General features: G+C 37.4%; 1 protein-coding gene across 10 annotated transcripts in view; it reads left to right on the forward strand.

Moving 5' to 3' along the window:
* adgrb2 (adhesion G protein-coupled receptor B2) overlaps positions 1–19797 on the forward strand; it is a 1037854-nt gene that overhangs the window by 817000 nt on the left and 201057 nt on the right. For all 10 annotated transcript variants that reach the window (XM_039740905.1, XM_039740908.1, XM_039740904.1 and 7 more), the window contains 3 exons: positions 8500–8603; positions 10698–10800; positions 11377–11527. In XM_039740905.1, the coding sequence (XP_039596839.1) occupies positions 8500–8603; positions 10698–10800; positions 11377–11527 (358 nt within the window). The remainder of the gene's footprint in view (positions 1–8499; positions 8604–10697; positions 10801–11376; positions 11528–19797) is intronic.

Genomic DNA, 19797 nt, shown 5'->3' on the forward strand with positions numbered 1-19797 from the left:
TCCTCTCCATTTACATTAGAAAGGACAAAACATGTAATCTAATTGTCTTTAGTTTTGATGTTATTATTGGTGCCAGTTCTGGTGGTTCCAGAATCTCCTGTTGTTTTCATGCATTACAGATAATGGTGTAATAAACAAAAATACCCACTTGTGAACCAGTTCTGTGGATGAAAACATCTTGTTAATAGAGACGTCATAGGAGAATGGCAAGATCCGTTCAAATTAAAAGCAAGGCCTCAATTGCTCCTCACAACAGCTGTTTGGCTAGTGTCATCATCGAAAGCTCAGTGTCTTGGACCAATAGATGGGGTACAGCAGCCAAAGACTACACCATGTTCTACTTACTTCAGCTAAGAACAGGAAGATGAGGCTACAGTGGGTATGTGGTCACCAAAATTATGCAATTAAAGGTTGGAAAGATGTCTCCAAATTCTGCCGAGGCATGCAATTGGTTAGGTCAGAATTTAACATGAGTGGCATGAATCCATAGATCCACCTTGCCTTGTGTCTATTGTATAGATTGTTGGTGGCATTTTAACAGTGTGGGAATTGTTTTCTAGGCCTCTGAAATACCTGGTCAGGCATATTTTATCTGTCTCAGTGTAACTAAACATTTTTGCTAAATGTTGTTGCATCTCTTTATTGGCACAGTCTACTCATTATCACATGTCCAGTGGTGATTGACACAATTAAGCTTTCATTTAGTAAAACTGGCAGCAAAATTCATTTTGCAGGCAATTTTAGAATTGCAAAGCACAAAACTCACTTTTTTTGTAGGTGAGAAACAGCAAATACTGCTCCCTCTTTCATACTTGCATGTTTTTTTGCAGATGTGTAAAGTATGTAATCATTACCTACCAGTGAAATCAATTCTGTGTATGTCTGTCATTTGTATTGTCATGGAAGAGTGCACTGCATTTTTTGTTGCATATTTTCACATGAAAATGCAATAAAATGCACCATAGCGCACATTCCTTTGTTTTCTCCACAGGTAAATGAAGTACATGGAAAATCGCAACTAGCATTCACAGCCTCCTGCTTCTTATGTTATGTAGTAAACACTTTACGCTAATTACAGATGTACACACTTCCAATGATTTTTTTTCTCCAATTATTTAAACATTAAATGACGGGCAGATGCAAACACCTCCAGAAAGGAACTAAATGCATTTCTTCTGATGTGATTTGCACGAATTTGACTGGAAACAAAATGCTATTTATTTTGTGAATTTGTTTGGTAAGCAAAACAGATTTTTTGCCGCAAATTCAACTTTGTACAAATAGTTTTGTTCTTCAGTAGTCATGTCACAAATCACTGATCATCTCAAGCAGGTTTGAAGGACAAGTCAGTGACTCTAGTTTACTCCAATGGCCTGTTCAGGTCCCAGATTTCAGACCATTAGAGCACATTTAGGATGAGTTGGAAAAGATGTTTGCAGCACGAATATGTGCCCAAAACATCTAATGGAAATGCATGACAATGTTGAATCAGCCTGTGTGTCCCTGGTCTTCTTCCCCCCAGCACTTCCGGGTGTGGCGTCCCTATAGGGTTGAGTTTCCATGCTCTGTTCCCGTGGTCCCTATACCAACCAGGGCGGCTGCCCTCTCGTGGTCCGGAGGTGGCATAATCCCTACTTCGGTCCTTCTGATGTCCCGGCTGGATACCACCCCCAGCCGCTAGCCACATCGTACATACTACATTGGCCACTCACCATAGGTTTGTTTGTACCCACTGCTATTTATAAGTTAAATTTCTCATGTGTTAATAATTAAATGACAAAACAATATGAGCTGGCAACAAAAAGAAGGTTCCACATTTTGTTTTTTGGTGCACACCTTGGATATGTTAAGGTGTGCACTTTATAAGTGAAAAAGACCAGAAGATAAACTAAGCTAGGGAGCAGTGTGGTTACTTTGGAATCAAACTAACTAGCATTTAAACTCAAAAACATTAACAAGTATCTGAAGTCAAGACACTGAGGAGGAAGTCATAAATCAAAACTATCAAAATTACCCCTTCAGCAAAATATTTGTTGGCATTGTCTTTGCAGAATTATTCAAAGACTTGGATGCCAAGCTCTGGATTTCACCCTTGTGACTGAGAGAGTAAAAATGAAAAAAAAAAACACACTAATTTTTACAAGTACTATAAATTTACACTGGCTGTTACAGACACAAATCAAATGCATGTTTTTATTGTATAATATTAACAATAAGGGCAGCTCACTACTCTAAATGGAGCTGGTGTTCGAACTCAAGACCTCTGGATTATAAGTCGGCAGTTCTAACCACGGAAGCTGTTGTATTGTACTTGCACCTTCAGTTCATGTCTACATTTAATTATTTATTACTAAAACATGAAAAACGTTTCTGTTTTAACAATGTGTTTACATAGATTGTTGTAGATACAAAACACACATAAAATTATTTCCCCTTACAATTCTGGGTAACTCACTCCCAGATAATCAATCAAGGCAGTAACTGGGAGAACTTCTTGCCTGTTCTTAGGCGGTGGGGGGGATAGTATAGCAGGCTGCTTTCTGCATATCGACACATTTAGAAGACAAAAGATGCTGACAGAGAGGTGCAAAGGGATTTAAGGTGGGCACCAGTTTTTTCGTTGGCTCTGGTAATTCTAGTGTTAAATACCTGATAGATAAACTCATCACATTTCACAACATTGGCAGTCACATCTAACTATATATGACTATGAAATTAAAAGTTCAAGTATCAAAAATGTTGGTGAGGCAAAGTCATCATCATAAAAATAAAACAAAAAGCAGAAAAACAAAATGTTAATGCACAAATCTAATAAAAAATTGCAGACAAAAAAAGAAATCATAACATATTTGTTCTTCACCAACTAGTCACCCAGCCTCTCCATCTTTCATTATGATTAGACCTCACTTATCTACTTTGCTTTTGCATTTGGTACATGATCAAATATTTCTAACAATATAAACAACAGGTCAACAGATTAGTTTCTGAATTTAGAGCTGTGTCTAAAGATTTATCAAGCAGTAGTTTACTTTGATACCAAAAGCCAAATGTGAATAGCTTGAAGATTAGACTCCTCTGTCATCTAAGGGTGCCATTTTCTTTATCAGTGACTCATACTGATGATTAGATGATCAGCACAGAATCTCTAATTAGCTAGGATCTTTATACCAGAGTCTGGTGAGTAACAAGCAATGGAGGAGCAAACTTCCAATTCTTAAAATAACTACTTTCTAACTGCCAATCAGACATCCGAGAGGTGGTCTGATAATGAAGGGTGTTTCTGACTCAGGTCCTTTTCATTCAGCTGAAGAAGCAGCATGGCAATATTTAACTTAACTGTAGCTGAACATGTCTACACAAAAAACACGTGAGAAAATTAGTTAGGAAACCAGTCGATGATGCATCTGTGGACCACAACTTGCTGATGAAGTGATGAAGTGCCTGAGGACCAGCAGACCAGTTTCTGATAGATTTTTGTGTGTGGCATGGCACTTGTTCTTAGGGCATGACATTCATATTTAATCCATCGCCTCCTGTTTATTCTCCACTAAACAGATAGAGAGGAAGGAGAGTGGTGTGATTGGATAACTACTTCACAGCAGGTGCTGAGTGCTTGAAAATGGGCAACTGTGCATATTGTTTTCGGTGAAACATAACTTGATGTAGAATTTGCATAGAAATGACTTTGGGGGAGCAGGTGGTAGTATTTTTCTTTGTAATTATTTCATTTTGGTTGCAAAGAAATGCTAAACGAGGAATCTTATTTAATTGTTTGGCTAATTGAGTGTTTATGCATATGAAGTTTTAACCCGCACTTTGAAAACCTCATTGGCCATTTGAAGCACATAAAATGATACACAAGAGCACTCTTTGATGTAGCTGTACTCTCATATAACCTACAAAGGTGGGGGGGAGGGTTGGGGTGGTCTGACTATTGCTTTTATGGCATTGGAAATGAACTTTGTGAGTATGTAAAACTGCATCTAGCTACTGTACGATATGCAACTCTCTCTGGAAGCCAAAACCGTGTTTATGAATTTAAATGATTTCCAAGATTTCGCAAATCTTTTAGGTAAATTATTAAAGGTGTGGCAACACATATAAATCAGTTAAATGTAGTTTCTAATGTAGGAGGATGCTGGATTAAAAACTAATGGAATGAAGGTGGTGTACATGATTTAAATTAAAATGAAGTCAATACATCTTGTTTCTGATTCTCAGATAAATTCTTTGTACCCTGCAGAGGCCTTCTGAAGGAGAGAAATCCTGTGAAAGTGATTGGACTCACAGCTTCATCACTTAAACTATTTTCTGTCTTTTGTGACATTTTTGCAAGACACCTCTGAAATCTTTTCTCTCACTATTCAGAGTCCATTTAAAGGGCACGTGGGATACCAGATACTCTTCACAGGATATTTCATTGTGATAAAAGCTTCATCACTCACAGATTGGGTCCTCTACTCTTTTCTTATTTCTAGAGATTGGAGTTGCCTTTTCCTTTCTGATCATTGCTGTCATCACACTATCCCAGAGTGCAGCAGCTTATGCTTTACTGATAGTTGTTTACGTGTTTGTGTTGTGTTTATTTGCTTGTTTTGTTTCCCTGAAACTGATCTACGATCCCTATTACACCGAGCATTAACATGTTATTTTGTATCTGGATTGTGTAAAGATGTAATTTATTAAGAGTATATTCATACCAGGAACCAAATACATTGCAAGGGTCTATACTGTGCCTGTATAAAGTTCCACTGTCACCTTCTGTTTTATCATGTTGTCAGATCACTTGTGATATGCACTTAACACGAACGATTCCAACCGACATCTTAGTTTCTTTTCTTAATCGAGGATAAGAAGAAATGTCAAAACCAGCTATACCTGTAACCTCTAACCTGTCTCACCATCAGTACTGTACCCCACACATTCAACCCTAGGAACCTCTAATGAGAGGCAGCTAGACAAGGAATGATCAACTGTAGCATTTGGCTCGATAATTACAATCAGCTAGAGACATTGGCTTCTAGTTTTTACTTAGAATTATATTTATTTGAATAATAACCAATAGCAAATATAAGCAATACAGAGAATCTTATACCCTGGGTTGGTTCATGCAGTCTTCATTCAGTCCCAGATGGCATTTTCCAGATGGCCCAGTTCCATATTTACAGTTATATATCCTTAATAAAAAAAAAATAGAAAGAAAGATTTCTTGCCAGAGAGTGTCCTGCAAATCAGCAGATAGAAATTGTCCATTTTGGAAAATGAGCTCGGCTTTTAGAAAACATATCAGAAACCAACTGATACCACCAACTGAACTGAAACTAAAAACTAAAATGAAAACGTTTTGAAAAAAAGCTAATAAAAGACAGTCACTCTGTCCCCTTCCATCCCAAAGTCAGCACCTGTCTTTCTTCTGCTGTCTCAAAACACTGAAAGTGGTTATCACACGCTACTTAAAGCTGCAAACAGACTGGATGTACAAAACATTCTAAGGTCCTACTTTGCCTTTCAGCTTTCCCAGAATACACTACACTCCAGCTCAATTTGATGAGTATTTCAGGTTTAAGGCCTGTTACCTGAAATCTGAAAATATTAAATCATCTCCATACACCTTACCTGTGCAAAATTCAAATTAGCTTCCATTTATGTGGTTGTTGCATGTGGGATGAAAACACATTTGCATTAATGTGGCCACCTCCCTGTTTCTGGTCACCTGTGTTCCAATCACAGTCCAAGTGCATTTATATTTAGTTTTTAATGTGGTCAATTACTATTTTTTCATGATTAAATCCCTAAAAATGCATTATGTGACAGATGTAATAGGGTCCTGTGCTTACTTGTAACTCATGGGAAAACAATTTAGGCTTCACACAGAGACCGAGGTGAGGGTTCAGATCTGTTTACTTGGACATGCAAAGAAACAGCACTTTCTGCTTCCCCACAATAAAGCCTCCAAAAATTAATAATTGAATTTTGTAATTTGTTATCTTACCCATGTGACGATGTGGGTTTGGCTCCACGGTCCCATCGCTATTCGGGAGCCCTTTAACCCAACACCGTCGGTAATGTCACAGATGAGCTAGACAGTGAGACGATATCAACTGAGCAAGGGCATGGTAAAAAGTGAAAAAGTGCTTTTATTAGAAATCCAACAACAAATCAAAAACAGCGTTCAATAAATAAAGTGCAGTGCTTTCCAAAATTCAGTCATTAAATAAATAATCCATTAAAACACATGGAGGTTAAAAATACACAATAGAAAAAAAACAATCCTTTAAAAATGAGGTTAAAATGTCCAACAGAAAACAGTCTATAAACAAGCCCGGTGCCTTCTTTTTAAACTAGCGTCTCTCCTGCTTCACCAATCTGGGCCCCGCAACAAGTGAGACGCTCTCTCTCTGCAGCTGACCTTTGTGCCTGCCTCTGCTGTCAGTTGCCTTACCGATCCTTGGCTCCAGTCGGCTCCTCCGGACAGCGACTTGGGAATTCCCCACGACCAAGGCTCTCACGCAGGAAACACCACGTCCCAAGTCCCGACTCCCGCTACCTTCTGCGGAGAGTCCTGCGCCTTCCGGTCACTCCCGCCCTACAAAACAAACTCTGCGGGAGCGGCCACAACCACTTCTCCCAGGTGTTGGCCAAACACCCAGGCCGTCTACTCAGTTGCCGCGAGCTTGCTCTCGCTCGCTTCCTGCTACACCGACTTGCTTGATTTTTCTCTCTCTCTCTTTACTGCTTCCCGCTGCAACCTCCATTTCCTTCTCTTTCTCTGATCTTTCCCTTTCCGACTTGCGCTTCTTTTTATATAGCGAGGGGCCATAGCAGCTGCAGCACATTAGCCACGGGAACAATCATGGATGTGGGCAGTTTCTCACCTGTGCACGAGGTGAGAAATGCCCACACCGCAGATCTCCCAGCGGCTTGCTACAACCACTACGCCCCTCACGAAGCCGGCTCGAGTGCGGTGATTATTTATTTAAAAACTGGCCCTTACTGAGAGCGCTGTGGACCCGCTATACCACAACCCATTAGAAAGTCATTTGATATACTGGGAGAGTTGGAATCATCAGATGGAAGATTTTATCATCAAAATGGACAACCAAACACAGACTGTTGTAGAATGTCTTGCATAGGATGGGTGACTAGTTGGTATGGATTGTATCTCATCTGTAAATGTCAATCCTATCATTGTTTTAGGCAAGTAATGGCAAGCTGTGAGTCTTAAACTTAGGTTTTCTTTTTGTCATCTGGAAAATTCCTTCATCATGTTCTTAAGTTTGCAGGCCTTATGCTGAAAGTCAAACTGTTTAATAAAAAATGTGTAGGCCCCACTAGCAGAATATGGTCTATTGCTACATATGATTTGGCTTACAAAGTGCATATTTAGAAATCAAGTGATTCACTTGAAATTGAATCCACAGTGAAATATCGAGTCTTCTCCTGCGACAAACTTTGTGAAACAAATTGTGTTTCAACACAAGTATTTTCTCATTTGCCAACTTTTTTCCTCCATGTGCAAAAGTACAATAAACTTTATACTGCTGCTGAGCATGGAGAAGGGGGTGTATCTAAAGCTAAAAAACCTGCAAATACTTTTGAGGGGCTTCTCCACTCTAAAATCCATTGGCTAGGGGTATGTAGCCAATGTTGAGCCTTTAGAAAGGTCTTAGCATGGATTGGCTTATGGAGGTGGGCTATATTAGCCAGAGCATGAGTGCAGATGGTATTACCTCTGACTTCAAGTGGTGGTGTGAATGTATAGGCTGGTAGTGCATGAGGAAGATGAAAGGAGCTGTGGAAAATCGGGATATATTTGAAAGATGGTTGAAGAGGGGGATAGCAATTTTTACTGTGAAATAACCCTTAGAGAGCAATACTCCTTGCACTCCACCCTGAAGAACCTTGCCAAGGGGCAATTTGACAAAACTCTGTGTAAAAAGAAACTACTGTTTCAGTCATCACTTAAAGTGAGCCAAAGTTGTTTTTGACCAAGTACTGTAATGACTTATCCTGTTACAATACATACATAAAGGTGACTAGTTGGCCAAGGTCTCCAGGACTGTGACTATATCTGATTTTGTCACTGATTTTCACTTTTACAATTGACCATGAATCTGCCAGAGATTTATTTTCTCCAGAGATGCTGCTGACTGGAGTTTCTGTTTCCTCTCTTCTGTTGTCAACTGGTCATTGTTCAACAATTATTTAACGGATATATCTTGTTGCTTTCCATTTCTTTTAATCCATTTCTACATTGTTTTGGGTGTGTTTTAACAAATCTGTGTCTTTATGTGTACTAATTCCATATTTAGTAAAATGTATTCTTGCATTTTAACTGAGAATTTCTCACAGTGCTCTGTACCTGCACTTAGCAAAGAGCTGTATATAAAAATAAACTGAATTGAACTGAAGTATATTGAATTAAATATTCTGTTTTGTTTCTTTATGATTTTGTTTAAGTATGTATGGGGCTTTATTATTTTTATCTTTTTCTCATAGGATATGGGTCCATCGGGCTCACCATCAGTTGCTCTCATGATAGGTTGTGCGGTCTCTTGCTTGGCTCTACTCACTCTGCTCGCTGTCTATGCTGCATTTTGGAGGTAAAATTATGCATTTAGTTCTTGAATTAATTCACCTTAAACTATCCTGGCAAATCCACAAGAGTGCACACTTATGCACAGACCTACACTCATTCATATAGGGCCAATTTATAAACAATAGATATCCTTACATGCACATCTTAGTAAACTATAAGAAAAACCACTAAGCAAGGAGAATGTGCAACCTCATTTTCATGAATGTAGAGAAATATCCTTCCAAATGGAGAATTTGTGTTCCTTTTTGTGCAGTCCCCACTTTACTAAGTCACAGGCTAACTTTAAAAGTGGATGGTTTGATATACACAATTGTCCTGGAGTAACAAATTTGTTGTAGTTCAAAGTACAATAGAAGCTGACAAAGTCAGATCCACCCTTCAAATGTAGAGTTCTTTTGATATGATAGCGTCTGTGTTATCTTTTTGAGGTATTAAGATAATTACACAAACACAGGGAGAGCATGCAATTTCTGTACAGAACATAAGAAATATGACAAACAAGATGGGACCATTCAGTCCAACAAGCTTGTCTGTTTAGATAATAGCTAAGTTGTCTGAATATCTCATCCAGATTCTTTTTAAAGGTTGTCCAAGTGTCCGCTTCAAATACGTGACTTAAGAGTTTGTTCCAGATTCCCACAACTCTGTGAGTAAAGATGTGTTTCCCACTTCAGTCTTAAGTAAATCGCCCCTTAATGCGTTGGTGTTCTTGTGTACTTGATTCTCCATTTAATCAACAGAGTTCTACTGAATCTTTCTTTAACAATTGTGAAGACCTGGATTAGATCTTGATGCAGCCTCCACTATTCAGGACTAAACAGGTTTAATTCTCTGAGCCTGTCAGAGAGTCCTGGGGTTGCTCTTCCCTGGGCTGCTTTGTTTTTTTTTTAATTGAATGCAGTGCTCAATAGTGCATTGTGCAGGCTAAGAATAAAATATATTCAACAGTTCTTTTCAATACAGCCTAACATTTTATTTGTCTTTTTAATTCTATCTGCACATTGCTTAGACTTAGGCGATGAGAACATTGTGTCAATGTAAACCTGTAAAGCCTTTTCAGAGGTTGCCTTCTATAGGACAGTTTCTCCCAACGATTGCCAACGTGTAGTACTTTGTACTTTTCCATGTTTAACTTTTGCCAAATTTTGAAGAACTGGTCTGTTTGGATTGTTTTTGCTGCCTCCTCAGTATCCAATATCCCTTCAATTCATCACCTGTGAATTTCCCAGATTTATTATCACAGAAGCCCAACACCAAAACTCCCATCACCTAATTTTCATTCATTAATACATTGAAGTTAATTCTCAAACTTGCTTTTTCCAATTCAGGGTCATAATGTCCACAGCTTATTCTGAAAGTACTGGGTACAAGGTAAAAAACAACCCTGGCTGGGGAGCCACTGCCTTAAGCACTGACACTCACATTCAGATTATTTAGAAATAACACTTAATGTAATATTTATATGTTTGGGGATATGCAACCAGAGAAAGACCCCATTCAGACATGGAGAAAGCTTTAAAACCAGGAATGGGATTCAGACCTCTCCTAGTATAGTTGACATCAATTTGCAATGCACTAAAGCACATTTCTTCCTGCTTCACCCTCTTCACATCCCAAAAGCTACAGCTCAGTAAAGTGTGTAAGGACTTTACAGCTCTGTCTTTTAAAGCTTTACAGGCAAAGCTGCCTCAGGGGAAACTGAAAATTGCTTGTGAAGCAATATTGTAGTCTAAACTGGCATCACTGTTGCAGTACATGTCTAATAAAAAACACAAGTGTAATTAGCCTTTAGACACATTGGTAGTTTATTTTTTCCGTGTTATTCCCATGTAATACTGCCCTTCAACTCCTGTAACATTTTCTGACATGTTTTGATTTTTCTTGAACCCATCACAAGTACGGATTATTCATAAACAAATCAAAGCTGAGCAGTGTGAAGTAACACAGATATAAAGTTTAGAGATTCATATTTAAACCTATACACATGCACACAGAGGAAGGGTCAGATGTGCCCTGCGGTCTAGCTACATTGGCAAATCAAGTCATCCATCTCTGTTTTCAATAAGCTGTGGCAGTGCCTTGTGTTCTGTTTTTTCAGGTATATAAAATCGGAGCGATCAATCATTCTGCTCAATTTCTGTCTATCCATCTTGGCTTCCAACATCCTCATTCTCGTGGGTCAGTCGCAGACACTCAGCAGGGTAAGTTTATATTAAATGCAACTTTTTATTTAAAAAGCCTGTCAGTTTTCTCCGGAAAACAGGCTGACCTGTCTTCCGTCTCCTCGTAAAGTCTTTGCACTTTCATATTGTGTCCAATTCCAATTCCAGATTGGCTGGCCAGAGCAGCGTGGTGTTGATCTGCATCCAGCACACTGCTTGAGACAGAGGGCCTGAGCCTTTGTGGCATGCTCTGCAGGACCCTCTGTCAAGACTGTCATTAGGCTGTAACAAATGGATTTTGTAGCACTGGTGGACAAGGTTATAAATCTGAATGGTCTGATTAAATGCATGTGACGAGCTGCTGGCATTGCGATACCTCAGGTCACTTGCAAGCTGCCGTTCTTTCATTTCCCATGAAGAAGTGTGTAGGTACAGCTCTTGATGTGGAGCTGAAGTTCATTTGGTCAAAAATAGCATCCGTCTGGAAATGTTGTGTAAGTGTATGAAAAGTCATAGGCTGCTTTTCAAGTCTTAGTGTTTCCTGTTTTAGCAGTACAGAACAGTACCAAATAAGAGAGGAGCCTGCTTGCCCTTATTTATCTATTTGTCTTGCAGGGTGTGTGCACAATGACAGCGGCCTTCCTCCATTTTTTTTTCTTGTCATCTTTTTGTTGGGTGCTAACGGAAGCATGGCAGTCCTATCTGGCAGTGATTGGAAAGATAAGGACCCGACTAATTCGCAAGCGTTTCCTGTGCCTTGGCTGGGGTAAGTCGTGTTGATTTTGTTGATCATGGACATGCTCTTCTGAAAATCTTATACTAGTGAATTCAAATTTACAAGACATTAATCTTTAACAATTTCACATTTCCAGTACATTCCTTTATATTTTCCAATAGTGTCACATTTTTTTTACTAAAATGACTCTGCTTCTCCAAAATTATTTTTTAATACATCACTTAAACAATACTTGCACATAGTCACCATAGTTCTTACAGCTTTAACAATTTGACATAAAGTGAATTTTAACTTAATTATAACCTTCTTTGCCACAACTTTAGTCTAATTCCTACTCGCTGCATCCAATGCCTGAGTATTGTTATGCAAATTCTTCCATCTTTGTTCTTGTATGGATTGAGTAGGTCTCACTTTGATTGAATTCAAGGTTAGGTGGAATGGGTCAGTCTTTTCCTATAAGCGGATTAAATATGCATCTAATTCTTTTTGAGACATCTCTCCCCTGGAGTCTAAACTCAGCTTGAGTTTGTGCCTCTCGCTCCCATCACTGATGCCATGTTTTGGTCATTCTTTTTTCAATACCTTCAGACATAGCCATCAATTGCATGTTATACAAGATGTAAGCCAAAAGAATTTTTTGAATAATACCCGGTCTCCCATGTGACACAATGTGCTGCCATTTAACTAAGCCCAAATTGCTGCATTCCTCTTTTGGGCCAGGGCATTGTTTAGCCACAAAAGATTTGAGTTATTTTCCAAAGTCAGAAATGTGGTATGGATTGTATCTCATCTGTAAATGTCATTGTTTTAGGCAAGTAATGGCAAGCTGTGAGTCTTAAACTTAGGTTTTCTTTTGTCATCTGGAAAATTCCTTCATCATGTTCTTTAGTTTGCAGGCCATATGCTGGAAGTCAAACTGTTTAATAAAAAATGTGTAGGCCCCACTAGCAGAATATGGTCTATTGCTACATATGATTTGGCTTACAAAGTGCATATTTAGAAATCAAGTGATTCACTTGAAATTGAATCCACAGTGAAATATCGAGTCTTCTCCTGCGACAAACTTTGTGAAACAAATTGTGTTTCAACACAAGTAAAAATATTTTCTCATTTGCCAACTTTTTTCCTCCATGTGCAAAAGTACAATAAACTTTATACTGCTGCTGAGCATGGAGAAGGGGGTGTATCTAAAGCTAAAATACCTGCAAATACTTTTGAGGGGCTTCCCCACTCTAAAATCCATTGGCTAGGGGTATGTAGCCAATGTTGAGCCTTTAGAAAGGTCTTAGCATGGATTGGCTTATGGAGGTGGGCTATATTAGCCAGAACATGAGTGCAGATGGTATTACCTCTGACTTCAAGTGGTGGTGTGAATGTATAGGCTGGTAGTGCATGAGGAAGATGAAAGGAGCTGTGGAGAATCGGGATATCTTTGAAAGATGGTTGAAGAAGGGGATAGCAATTTTTACTGTGAAATAACCCTTAGAGAGCAATACTCCTTGCACTCCACCCTCAAGAACCTTGCCAAGGGGCAATTTGACAAAACTCTGTGTAAAAAGAAACTACTGTTTCAGTCATCACTTAAAGTGAGCCAAAGTTGTTTTTGACCAAGTACTGTAATGACTTATCCTGTTACAATACATTAAGAAATGCTTCTGAGTAATGGGGTAGTTGTTTTATACTAACATGTACTAATAAATTATATTGCCATGCAAAAATATTAAAAAAAAGTGGTGAACATGACAAGAAATTGATTCAAAATGGTGTCATGATGACATTCACATCCTTACATTAAACATAATTAAATATAATAATTAACAAGAAATATAGTAATACAAATTCCAAAAGCATAAAACCACAACATAGATTCACAACAATAACATTTCAACAATAACTCTCCAATTCAATAGCCACTTCCATCAACTGTCATGGTTTCCCTCTCCCTCTTTCCGGTTCATTGCTTATCAAATAGATTTACAAAATCGGGACTTGGTTCAAGTTCTGGAAAGCTTTCTCTTGTGGTACATGGACTATTTCAAGCTTTTCTTGCCTTGAATATGTCATTCATTGGTAAGAACACTGCTACTGGGTTTGCAATTAATTTTTTCAATGTAGGTAATCATTTCTAGGGTTCTTGTCATGTCAGTCACAGTGTAGTTCACTCTGACTAAGCACACATATAGTGTCCATGCCTTCCAACCTTTGTAAAAATTCAATGATATTTTGCTGGTATATGTTGCATCATGATGGAAGGTTAAAAATAATATCTTGGAAAGGTTTTAATAAATATTGTCTATTGGCTATAAAAACAGCAAAATCACTAGTGTAAATTAACGATCTAGGAATGAACCACAGTGCTATTTTAACACAGGTGACGTTGCTGTGTAATTGCTTGTGTGACCTTTTCTTTCAAACCATTTCCTTCAATGCACTGTATGCGTATGTTTGTTTTTAACAATGATAAATATACTGTGCACTCTGTATGAATCACACAGCGCAGAAAGTTTTTAAAACAAACCTTTACCAGTTGTGATTTTAAAGTTCAGGCTTTCCAAAAGCAGCGTTGCTTCTGTTCTTAGTCATGACCCTATTTCTGCAGCTCACCCTAAATGGAGCAGATTATTAATGATGGACTCCATACGTACACTGCTCCCCTGTAGCACACTATAACTGCTCCTAGGTGCTAGTATACATTTTCTTTATTTTCTTTTATATTACTATACTGTGTATAAATTAATTCTTTGATTCTTTTTCACTCATGACTCCCAGGCAGATTATTTATGAGTGCTTTTGTTCATCATCTCCAGAACTTTTTTGAGATGGCACTTTCTCTACCTGTGACACTTGTTCATGCTTCTTCTACATTCCAATTTTAGTTTCGGACAAATGAATTTGTCACTCTAAATGTTTCCTGTTGCCCATTTTTCTTTTGTTTTCCTACTACTACCATTGCTATTTGTTTCCCTTCTCTTGTAATTTGGGGTCCTTTTATGCCTTTGTGTATGCTATACATGAAATACCACCCATGTGCTGCATGTTCCCTCCCTTCTGGATGATGTGTTGCATCTGGTTGTCTCTTTTTGTTGGACTAATTTCACAATATGGTCAGTCATAGGTAGTGTTATTTTTGACAAAACACTATGTGCCATATTCTTGCAGAAAGCTTGGGTTAGAAGTGTGTGTTTCTCTGTCTTACAAAGTCACTGTTTTTCCCTGTTTTTTGGAAGCACAATAAGTGATTTCTTAAATGACATTTTCTGTTACAGTAGATATTGAAAAAATATTTAGCAGGAACACTTGAGAATAATATAATAATTTTCTTTATCAATCTCTAGTTTCAATTTAATTTTTGCCTGTCCTCTTGTTTGCCCATAGTATATATTAATGTGAACACTAACTTATTTTGTTGATTTTACATTACTTCAATACTCTACACTATTCACATCATGCTTGCAATTCTACAGTTGGCACAGAATTAATGTTTTCAATCAAATTATGCACAGCCATTTTGTGCAGTTGGTCTTTTTCCTATATTTTTTCTTCTTAACCATAGTATGCCAAATTAGAACATTAAAACATAAGGAAAATTTAAATGAGAACAGGCTATTCAGCTCAAGAAAACTCACCAGTCCTATCCACTTAAATTCCTCAAAATAACATCAGATCTAGTTTTATTGTATCATAAAGTTCTTCTGTCTACCACACTATATGGTAGCATATTCTACAGTACAGTATTCTACATAGTCTATAGTTCTCTGTGTGAAGAAATATTTCCTAAAGTGTGTGTGTAGTAGTAGGGTTATGTAAAATTTACCTTTAACAAGTTTCCAACTGTGTCCATGTACACTTGTGAAACTCATTTTATAGTAACAGCCTCAATACCCTGAACTAATTGTGACAGGTGTCTGGTCACACTTACAGGTAATCTAACCTGGACACTGTTAAAATATCCGACTAGGCCACCCAGTTTTATTAAGAGACTGGGAACTCTTGAAATCTACCAATAATAGCACACAGGTTTCTTAAAATTGAGTGGTGAGTAAACACACAATGAAAGACACAACAATCATTTCTGGAAAAGCAACAGTAACTTTCTATTACACAAGACAATATAAATTTCATTAAAAAAATAAACGAAAATAAAAAAAATCTAACAATGTCAGGGACGAAAACCCTTTTATAAAAAGGAAAGCACACAGTCCACACTCTAAAAGTCCATTAAAAAAACATAAAGTGAAGGATACAACCTTTAGTGGTGCAGAGTCTGGTTTGTGCACTGTTACCCCAACAATTAATCATCCAACTGTCCACGTATGCACTCTATTCATCGGACACTCGTTTCCCAACAGAAGTTTTGTCAAATCGTTGAATACGTGTCAGCATCTCTTCGTCGTTCTTTTTTTTTTTCAGTCTGGGCTCCTTGTGTTGCTGCGACCTAGGCACACCTCACTTCTCATCCACCAGATTTGCTTGGTCCTTTCATGCGGCTTCCCTCACTCGCTGGACCCACAACTGTCTTTTTGTGGAGCTGTCTCTTCCTCCCTGGATGTAAGTGTTTTTCGTCCTTATGCCTCACATCGCACCAGCCACGTACCCTTGTCTGCCTGCGAGCCCCTGTACTCTGTGCGAGTGTCTCGGCAGCGTTCTCAGTGGACTGTCCCTCACCCTGCCTTCTCCTGCCCAGAAGTTTAAATCTCCTTTAGTCCCTGACTAGATCAACAGAACAATGGATTAAACAATGGCACATCAAAGTTGCTGGGTTTAACAAATAGTGTAAACACAAGTTAACAAAATTTATTGTTACCAACTATCGATGAGTACACATATGCTGATTAGAAACCAATATTGTCAGATAAATACAAACATTTTACAAGGAATGAGCAGCTCTTTTATCACAATTTTGTATTGTTTGTATATTTAACCAGTTAAAACTTCAAAGCAGTGATTATTTTGCAAGACAGCAAATACCTATATCCTGTAGAGCGCCATGACAATAATCAGTAACGGGATTACCCAGGAAATTTGCCTTTTTTCCTTCTCACCCAAGTCCCAACAATGGGTGCCTATTATCTCTTCATCTGCTGTGTTTTAAATGTAATATTTACATGTTTCTTTGCCTAAGAGATAAATCGATCAACCCAGTGTACAAAAAATGTCCCCTTCTGACATAATTCCCTTCACAGTTTTAAACACTACAATCATGTTACCTCTTAATCTCTGGTGTACTTAAACCGAAAATGCTCATCTCTTTCAATCTTTCCTCATAACTCATCCAATGCAGTCTTAAAATCAGCCTAGTCTGTCTTCTCTGGACTTTTTCTAGCACTTTTATGTGTTTTTTGTAGCCCGGTGACCAAAAATGTATGCAGTACTCCAGTTGATGTCTCACCAGTGCGTTATGAAAGCTTGAACATAACCTCTTTGGACTTGTACTGTATACATCACGCTATCTGAATAATGTCTGGAAGCTCTTAGTAATGAGTTTGCTGCGACTCCTAAATCCTTCTCATAAGGTGTGCTTTTCAATTTTTCACACTTTTAATTCCTATTATGTTAAACTTTATCTGCCACAAATCTGTCCTAGCCTGTATGCTGTCCAACTCCCTCTGTAATGATTTAGCAGATTCTGGATTATGTGACAATTCACCTAGCTTGCAAACTTCACCAGATTGTTATTTATTTCACCATCCAAATCATTTATATATAATAATAAAATAGCAGTAGTCCCAGAACTGCCTCCTTAGGGACACCACTGTTAACATCAACCAATTCTAATAAGGTTCCTCACACCATAACCCTCTGCTTTCTATGTTTTAGCCAATTATGCACCTATCTACACACTACACCTTGAGCTGCCACTTCTTTTAGTTTGATGCCCAATCTCTCATTGAACAATTTTTAACAACTTTATTTAGACAATGTCAATTATGTAAAGTACATTCACATAATTCAGTGTCAAGATGGATTCTGTACATACCCAGTACATTTCATTTAAAACATACCTTAATATCTTCATAAGTTCTAAAGAATATTTCCAAGTTTGATACCTTTTTATCAAACTAATTATATGTGTTGTATGCAAAATTATACATTACAAGATAGAACCCTGGTTCCCAAACTCAGTCCTGGGGAACCCCTGTAGCTACAGGTTTTTGCTGTAACCATATTCACAATAAGTGATGATAACTGATAATTCATTTCATTTAATTGACTGGTCTTTTATTTCTCTTCCTTATTCTGCATCCAAAAAAGCACAGCACTATGATTTTTACATCATAAGACATTTAGAAATATTTGTACCTTTTGTAATAGCTTTAAATGCTTAACTTTTTTATTACTGATTTCCTATTATTTTCCCTTATTTTGTATAGTCTGCTCCCTTCATTGTATCCTAATAATGATAATTAAAAAGAAGAAAGCAGACACCTAGGTGAACAACACTAAATGATGAAAGGCTGCAACTGCTTCAGCATCACACCTGATAATTAGTCAACAATAGAAAGACAGAATTGAAATCAGGATAAACATAAATATATATATATATATATATATATATATATATCCACATGTATTGTACTTGTGTAATTTCTACCTTGAACCCAAAACATAGAAACTGGGAAATAACAGCTCACTTAATTAGGCTAGGAATTCAACTAAAAACAGACGTTGGTTGGAACAAAAACCTGCAGCCTTAGGGTGTCCCCAGGACAGAGATTGGGAACCACTGGGATAGAACAATCACCTTAATTACATGAGATGACATACTTAACATGCTGAGCAAAAAGCTAATGCCTTTTGTGGTTGGGGATAGTTCTCTTATTTTTTTCAGTACATGGAGAGCTTCTTCATCCACATATTTGCACCAAGTGATTTAGCCATGTTTCATCCATCCATATAGTACGATTCTTATTCTTTATCTACCATTATAGGAAAAAAAGTTATTTCCAAATCTGTTTGCTGTATCTTTAAGCCACCAGCTTTACTCTTAAAAACCTAATATTCACATACCATGGTTGTACACTTTCGTACCGTTTTTTTACCACATGCTTTTTTCACCAATGTATTTCTCACCACACTTCCACTCACAGTTACTACTCTTTAACTTGTTGCAAATGCTAGCATCCAAACATGTCTTCTGTATGTTATTGCCTAGAATTGCACCATGGTTATTCACACTTTGCTTTCTTTTCACAAACTTAAATCACACCTCCAACTTTCTCCTTAGATTTATTTATCTGTTTATTCTCATTTCTAAAACTCTGTGATTTTTGCCACAGTAGCTCACATCTTTATTAATTTCTGTTCTTCCTTCATTGTCCTGCTGTCTTGATGTGCAATTTTTCACAATCCAAGCTACATCTGCATTTCTAAGCAACATAAATCTGTCCACTATTTTTACTTCCCTCGTACCATTTATTACTTTATAGATGAGCTGATTCCCACCACAATTTAACTCAAGCTATGCTATTTCTTTTTGTAATTTTTTCAGATTTTGCAATTAAAATTGAATGCACAGAGGGAGTAACTTTCATTTCTGTACATGCTCTATTTTAGCCTCAAATGTTACTTAAGATTCCCTTTAGTCTTTTGACTTTTTCATGGGTATTATGAATTTAAGTCATGATTTTCTTGTAATAATGCTTTTTTACAAGTATCTAAAAAGGTACTTTTGGCTGTAAAAATTGTCTCATAATATAATACCCACTGATCATTCCTCCAACTGACATGCATCCAGCCCATTTTAAAAACGGCTTATCAGTTGTGCTACCATGTAGAAATCACAATACGTTGTTAAATTAGGTTTTTATTTTATGTCAGTGGAAGTGTCAAATTCACAATTTTAATTATTAACATGAAACATATAAACTCAGTAAACCTTTCTGTAGTAGTTATAATTATTGCATTATTAAGAGTATAACTACAATATAGCTATGAAAAAGACACATTTATTGTGTTTTTTAAAATGGCTTTCTACTGGTAAAGTATCTCAGATTTTTGGTGCATAACAAAAGGCTGGCTGCCTCACCATTTCTTTTATGCTTAGTTCTTGGAATAATAAGCAGATCACTATTAAAGATTTAATGTTACAACCAAAAATGTATGGGGACTTAAATTCAAATAAAACAATAATAAGTACAAAGGAAAAAAAAGAAGTCCAAATATTACTCGAGTAACATGGGCCTTGATTTGGACTCGTTCTGCGTGCTTTAAAATAAAATCTAATTAGTGTTAAACCGAAAGCAGTCAGTGCAAGTTTACAGGTAATGTTTCTGAATTCATTCTTACGGGGTTTTGCAATC

The sequence above is a fragment of the Polypterus senegalus genome, chromosome 17 (assembly GCF_016835505.1).
Source record: "Polypterus senegalus isolate Bchr_013 chromosome 17, ASM1683550v1, whole genome shotgun sequence".
Lineage (NCBI taxonomy): Eukaryota > Metazoa > Chordata > Cladistia > Polypteriformes > Polypteridae > Polypterus > Polypterus senegalus.